Source organism: Ambystoma mexicanum, chromosome 12 (assembly GCF_040938575.1).
Source record: "Ambystoma mexicanum isolate Mex_15411 chromosome 12, UKY_AmexF1_1, whole genome shotgun sequence".
NCBI lineage: Eukaryota > Metazoa > Chordata > Amphibia > Caudata > Ambystomatidae > Ambystoma > Ambystoma mexicanum.
Window position 1 is genome coordinate 558713647 of NC_090936.1, and position 7143 is coordinate 558720789.

Genomic DNA, 7143 nt, shown 5'->3' on the forward strand with positions numbered 1-7143 from the left:
CATCCCCAAACATGTTTCACCCTCGTTGGGGCTCATCAGTGAGGAGTAGCTTGGGTCTCTAGGCCCAGCAGGCCATGCCCTAACCAGTCGCTGCTATGTTAAAACTCCATAACCAGCAATGCGCTCTTTTTACCTTATGCCCTATTTTTTTTTTATAGATTTTTAGACGTTGTCTCCCACAATGCTGTGTTTTTCATATTGTGTGGTGGGATGGGGTTATTTTCTCCTGCAATGTGCAGGTTTGCTGGATCATAACTGCATTTTCCCCTCTGTTTGCTTTTCTTTGTTCTTTTTCTGCCGTTCCTGTCTTCTGTTGTATTTTTGCCATCAGGTGTTAAACTGTACCAACTCATTGATGATTGTAAAGCGCTTAGGAGTAGGCCCAATAGACATAAAATAAACAGCCATTGCGTGCAAAACACACCTGCCTAGCAGTTTCGGATTCATTTCTGTATTGCTTAATACGCGGGTCACGAGCGGTGACTTTCAGTTGCCCAAGGCCTTTCCGCAAGTCAGCGAAGTCTTAGGCGGGACAGACTTGGTTCCCCCTCCAGTCCAAGCCGCAGTGACTCACTCGGCGGCTTTGTTCCTCTTCTCTGCTGACAGTTCGGCCCAGTCCCAGGCAGCCTGGAGTGGAAAGCAACATATCTGCGTTCTTGTGTCGGAGTTTCCCAGGGCTGAGCCTGAACTTGCTTTCCCGGGCCTGCTGTAAACACGGCAGGCCGTGCGGTTTTTTGTCATCTGCCCCCTCAGTCACCCGCCTCGCCTCGCGCCCCAGCCCGCCCCTCCCGCCCAAGCCTTTGGAATTTCCACCTGGACTCCCGAGCGATCTGATTGGCACGGCCTGCTCTGCCTGTGTAATTCCCCCACTTCTGTCCCTTTTAAAGGCTTTGCACTTCCTCAATGTGCAAGTGAGCAGCAGAGTTGCGCGAGAAAGATTACAGAAGAGGAATCCCGAGAGAGCGCATAATAAGAGGCAGGAGACCCGTCCACTCAGGCCCAGGGTTGTGAACCGAGAGCATCAGTCACAACAAAGGCAACTCGGCACGGTGCAGCTCGCAGCCCTCAAATCAGTGTCAGTTCAATAACTGGGCAACAATGCCCGCTCTAACGTGGGCGGTGCTCGTTCTGAGTGTCGTCCCTACCATCTCAGAAAATGTAGGTTTCCTGGAGTGCAAAAAAGCCACCGGCTTGAACGTCCTGGAGGTCCTGCCAGGCGGCGGCTGGGACAACCTGCGCAACGTGGAGATGGGAATCGTCATGAGCATGAACTACTCGTTCTGCCGCACGACTGAAGACGGGGAGTACCTCATCCCCAACGACGTTCACGTCATCCCGCGCAAACAGAGCAACATCGAGATCAACTCGGAGCTGATCGAGAGCTGGCTTAACTACACGGACATCACCTCGCGCTCCATCAACGCCCAGGCTTCCTTCCTGTCGCTGGTCAACGGCAAGTTCTCCACCAGCAACCAGGAAACCAAAATACATAATGTCTTTGACCAGACAATGACTAGCCGGGTGCAGATACGCCACCACATTTACTCTGTGAAGACTTCTCCCCATTTTGCATTTGAGCAAGACTTCAAAAGCCAGTTGGTGGACATTGGCAACCACTTGGAGAACAACCAGACTCGCGAGGCAGAGTACAGGGCCGAGCTCCTGGTGCTGAATTACGGAACGCATGTGCTCACTAGCCTGGAGGCTGGGGCCACTTTGGTGCAGGAGGACCAGGTATCCAAGGTCTTCATGGAAGAGCATACTAGTCAAAAGGCGGCCATCACTGCTTCGGCCTCTGCCAGTTTCTTCGGCAAGATTAACGCTGGCATCGGCGGAAGTACCACAGTCCAAGACGAGGTAGCCAAGAGCTACCTGGAAAATACGGTGTCTTCGAAGATTGAGAGTCATGGAAGCCTTCCCTTCTACCCAGGCATCACCCTCCCAAAATGGCAAGATGGTATCACAAACCGCCTAGTGGCCATTGACAAGTTTGGCCTCCCTCTCCAATTCTTTATCAGTGCCGAGATGCTGCCGGATCTGCCTGAGCCCACAGTGAAGAGGGTGGCAGCCACTGTGGAGAATGCCATTCGCCTGTATTATGCTGTCAATACCCACCCTGGCTGCGTGGACCTAAAGTCACGCAACTTCAACTTTGAAGCCAATGTAGACGATGGCTCATGCCTGGGTGCCAACACCAACTTCACCTTTGGGGGTGTTTACCAGGAGTGCCATGGATTATTTGGAGAGGACACAGAGGAGCTTTGCCAACAATACCGCACCAAGAACCCAAAGAGCGGGGACTTTTCCTGCCCTCCAAACTACACACCGGTTTTGCTGCATGGTGAGCAGCGGTCTGTAACCAAGCCAAAGAACGAGTGCTACAATAAATGCCACCGTTGCTGGCTGGTCGCGAAGTGCTGCCACACTGAATGCAGCATCAACTACTACACCAGTAAGGTGGAGTTCAATGCCTATTGGTGCTCAGCTGTGGCCCCAGTGCCACAGGGGTCTGGCTTTCTTTTTGGTGGTGTGTACAGTGCAGGAGAGGCAAACCCATTGACGGGGAACACTGCCTGTCCCTCCTATTTTTACCCACTGCCACTGTTCGAGAACCTGAAGGTGTGTGTGAGTGATGACTATGAGATGGGCTTTGAGTTTTCTGTCCCCTTTGGGGGATTCTTCAGTTGTGTGGCTGGAAACCCATTGACGGGCCTGCTGACAGGGCAGAGTCCAGGGGTTCTGCAGGATTTTTTCTACCACAACCCCACAGACTACCCAATGAAGTGCCCAAAAGGATACAGCCAGCATAAAGCATACATCAGTGATGGGTGCGAGGTGCTCTACTGCCTGAAGGCGGGCACCCTCTTTGCCCAGCGCCTGCCTCCCGTCAAACTGCCCCCATTCATCGACCCCCCAGCCTACAACTCTAACGTAACCGAGACAGTCCTGATCCGTGCAGGAGGGGACAAGGCTTGGGTGAGGCAGCAGGGCACCAAGGCATGGAAGCTGGCTAATGCCACGGACGAAGAGAGGATGTCGCTGCTCTTTAGCGCCAACTCTTCCACTAGCGGACCCAGCGGCGGCGCTGTGGCGGGGATCACCATAGCAGTGACAGTGGTGCTGGCGGCGGCCATCATTGCAGTGGTCTATGGCTTCAGGCGCTTCCGGGGCAGGGGGTTCAAGGAGGTGCAGCCCAGACGTCTGATAGAAGATCAGGGGAGCTACGGGGCCATAGAAAACTCTGCAGGCGGTGACCCAGTCACTATTGCAACTGCATAAGAACCAGGACTCGTGTCTCCGATGAGGGCAACGAAGGAGTGCGAATGCCCATGTTTTTCTGGACTTTTATATACAAAATATAGATGTTGTGCAGGTGAGGCTTTGCTGAATGTTTAAACAGTGCTCACTTCCCAAGGACGATCGGACACTGATGGCACTTGAAACGGGTCCTGGGGAGGCTGGGCAGAAAAGGGGAAATAGCAGGAGGAATAACCGAGAATGGCAGAGACGTGGATGCCAAGGGGCAGGCAGGGGGACACACTCTCTGCCACCTGGGCACACGAACACACCCTAAGTGCGATGATGACTTAATCAGCTATTTAGTGTCACAGATATAGTCCCATGCACAATTTTACAGGAACACAACTCGCTGTACTCGCTTTGACACTCAGCCTGTGCTCACACCCATTCTGCCACACTCTGCACCCAAACGCTCATTCCCACACAGATATCACTCATGCACTGACTGCCGTGCAAATACTCGACCACACGCTTAAACCACATAGTACACGCCGAAACCCACAAAGACCACACACAACCCGTAGACAAACACAAGGCTCTCTCTCTCTCTCTCTCTCTCTCTCTCTCTCTCTCTCACTCTGTCTCTCTCTCTCTCTCTCGCTCTCCCTCTCTCTCTCTCACACACACACACACACACACACACTCTCTCTCTCTCTCTCTCTCCCTCTCTCTCTCTCTCTCTCTCTCTCTCTCACACACACACACACTCTCTCTCTCTCTCGCTCTGTCTCGCTCTCTCTCTCTCTCTCATCCCTTACAGACTGCATGCCTCCATGCCAGTACACGGTCGGACTGCACATTCAGCAATTCCCTGCTGCACTTCTTCTCGGCTGTCTTGTGCACTCACCCTTCTCACGCCTCAGCTCGTTCTCACCAGTGCCCACGGGGCTGCCACCTGTCCTGATTGTTACGTGTAGCCTTTAATTTGTAACAAAATGATACATTATAATCCCGATAGCGTTTTCCTAGCATTGCTTCGACCGTATGCCATACCTTTTAAGGCAATTTAGAGTAATGTAATAGCTTATTTGCCAAACGATTAGGCTTTCTAAAATCTTTTGAAATGCATAAACTTTGAGGACCCCCAAAGAAGGCGCTCGATGATGAAGAAGCTGCAGGGGCCAGGGGTATAGTGGCCAGGGCCACAGTGGTCAGGGGTGCAGTGGCTAGGGGCAGAGTGGCCCGGGGTGCAGTGGACAAGGGCGCAGTGGCCAGGCGCACAGCAGCCAGGGGTGCAGTGGCTTCACCATTGAAGGAGAAGGTCTTCAACGAGGTGCAGACAAAGGGGACTACACAGTGCACTGCCCCAGACATACAGCTTAGGGGTGTGCTTGGCACAGCTAACAGAAACAGTTCACAGCCATCACAAAGGAACAGTGGTCTGGGTGTCACCGAGAATGGGCACAGTACTCCAGGAGGCCCTGCCCAAGAGCACAATCACCCAGAAGGGACAGCCAAAGGGTCCATTGGGTACATGCAAAGGGTATACTTCAGCAGCAGGTGCAGCGCACGAGCGCAGTGATCCAGGAGGCAAAGTGAAAGGCCTGTGCACCAGGAGGCAATGCTCAAGAGCGCATTGGTCCGGTAAACACAGTTAAATGGGGCCCTGGGAACAGATACATCTCACACTGATTCAAGAGGCACAGTTAAGGGCACCCTGCTTCAGGTGGCACAGTTAAAGGGCACACTGGTGCAGGGGTACAGTTAAAGGGTGCACTCAATACAGCCGAGGAGCCACTTCTCGAGGGGAGACAGTGAAAGTGTACGCTGCCATGGGAGGCATAGTGAAATTAGGAGGCAGAATAAAAGGGAATCCTGTTCCAAGGGGGCACAGTGAAAGGGTATGATGTGCCAAGTGACAGTGAGAAATGGCTCACTATACAGAGGCCCAGATTTGAAGGGGTATATGCTTTTCCGGGCTGCACAGACGTGACAGGGCGCACTGGTGGAGAAGGTACAGGTAGAGGATGCAAAGCCCCAAGATAAGGGCACACTGCTCAAGGAGGCACATAGGAAGTGAAGATGGATACTGGCAGGGAACATTGATTTAGGAGACACAGTGAAAAAGTGCCCCTAGAGGTACAGTGAAAGAGTGCAGTGTCCCGATGGGCACATCGAAAGTGCCCAGTGCCTCAGGAGGCACAGAAATAGCACAATGCCCCAGGAGGCACAGAGAAATAGCACAATGCCCCAGGAAGCACAGAGAAAGGGCGCAGTGCCCCAGGAGGCACAGAGAAATAGCACAATGCCCCAGGAGGCACAGAGAAAGGGCGCAGTGCCCCAGGAGGCACAGTGAAAGAGCACAGTGCCCCAGGAGGCAAAGCAAAAGAGCGCAATGCCCCAGGAGGCACAGTGAAAGAGTTCAGTGCCATGGAGGCACAGTGAAAGCTCGGGCTGATCCAAGAGGCAGAGTGAAAAAGCACACTGTCAACACTTCACCAGAAGCTTTAGCTCAAGGACACACTGCTTTGTGTAGAGGGTAGCGCTTAAGAGCACATTGTTGCAGGAAGGATAGTGAAAGGGCACCCGCTGCTCCAGAACTTCCAGGAGGCTCAGTGAAAGGGCCCATCCACGCCGTAGAGCCACTATCCAACAGAACAGCCAGCTGGCGGATCAATCCTGGGAACTGCTGAACCCAAACGAAAGACATTGCTTTTGAAATCATGGCTCTGTTTTTTACAATATAAACGATTTTCTGTAAAGCGTGTTGCCAGGCCCCCCATTTTAGGACAGGCACAACAGTTGCTTTTATGTAGGACGGCAGCTCTGCTGATTTTGGAGCAGTTGTCACTAATGTTTAGAAAATGTGCTGCCGGAGCAAACATTAATGTCATCTTGTTTTTTAAAAACATTTTTTTTATTGATTTAGCTGATTGGTCAACTTTTCAATTTCTTACACATTCATTATGTCATCTTGTACATTTTTACAGGTTTTAAAACGTTTTCTTCAAAATCCATTTCAAATGTTTTCAATCATGATTTGTACTTGAAGACTTTTCATGAGATAGCCGAGGCTACTGTGAGCTCGGGTCTGTTCAATGAGATTTCATGTGCTGGTGGCCATTTCATTAAATCGTTTTGCTACTTTATTGATCTGCTGTTGTACTTTTGAAGAAGCTCTGTTGTATGTAAGGATAACCTTCTGAAAGACTTCAGTATGAAGGCGCGCTTACCCAGGAGGTACAGTGGTATGACCCGGGAGGTACAGTAGAATGACCCAGGAGGTACAGTGGAATGACCCAGGAGGTACAGTGGAATGAGCACTGCTGAGGTGGGGCCGCCAGAGGGGAACAGCTCAAGGCGACACTGCTCCAGAAGGAAGAGTTAGAGAGCTCTGCGCCATGGGGGCAGTCCAAGGGGCAAGGGTTTAGGAGGACCAGTCCAGCAGCATTGCTCTGAGCGGGGTAGCTGAAGGGAGCTGTAGTGCTGCAAGGGCATAGATGAAAGAGCGCCCTAATAGGCTGAGTAGCAGCATAAGGCAACTGGTGACCACCTGAAATTAGTACCATGAGACAATAGTTATGCAAAAAACTATTTGCTGTAGGCCTTTATTATTTACAACAGTATATAGAAAAATAAAACAATCAGATGCATGCTTTTTTAAATTTTATTTAAATGTGTTTATTGATAAAGTAGAGACAGCCTCAGTTACCATTACATTTCCTGCACACATGCAATATCACAGCGTATCAACCATAACTAGAGTTCTGAATTTTCAAAATCATACTATGTGAACATAAAACGTTTAACATGCACCTTACATGTTCCAGTCCAAGGTGCGGAATTATAGGTGTGTCTTTGCACCTGTTTACCCCACGGGTGCAGGCAGCCAGATTGATAACC

The 7143-nt window shown here is 51.2% G+C and overlaps 1 protein-coding gene across 1 annotated transcript; it reads left to right on the forward strand.

Annotated features, from left to right (window-relative positions):
• Nucleotides 1-641: 641 nt before the first annotated feature.
• On the forward strand, nt 642-6389 carry LOC138513770 (macrophage-expressed gene 1 protein-like). Its single transcript, XM_069628862.1, has 2 exons — nt 642-5467; nt 5558-6389. The coding sequence occupies exon 1, from the start codon at nt 1099-1101 to the stop codon at nt 3277-3279; it is 2181 nt and encodes a 726-aa protein (XP_069484963.1). The 5' UTR covers nt 642-1098; the 3' UTR covers nt 3280-5467; nt 5558-6389.
• Nucleotides 6390-7143: the final 754 nt, after the last annotated feature.

Excerpts from the sequence above, each read along its gene's own strand:
- LOC138513770 (XM_069628862.1), top strand. The coding sequence starts at position 1,099 with ATGCCCGCTCTAACGTGGGCGGTGCTCGTTCTGAGTGTCGTCCCTACC.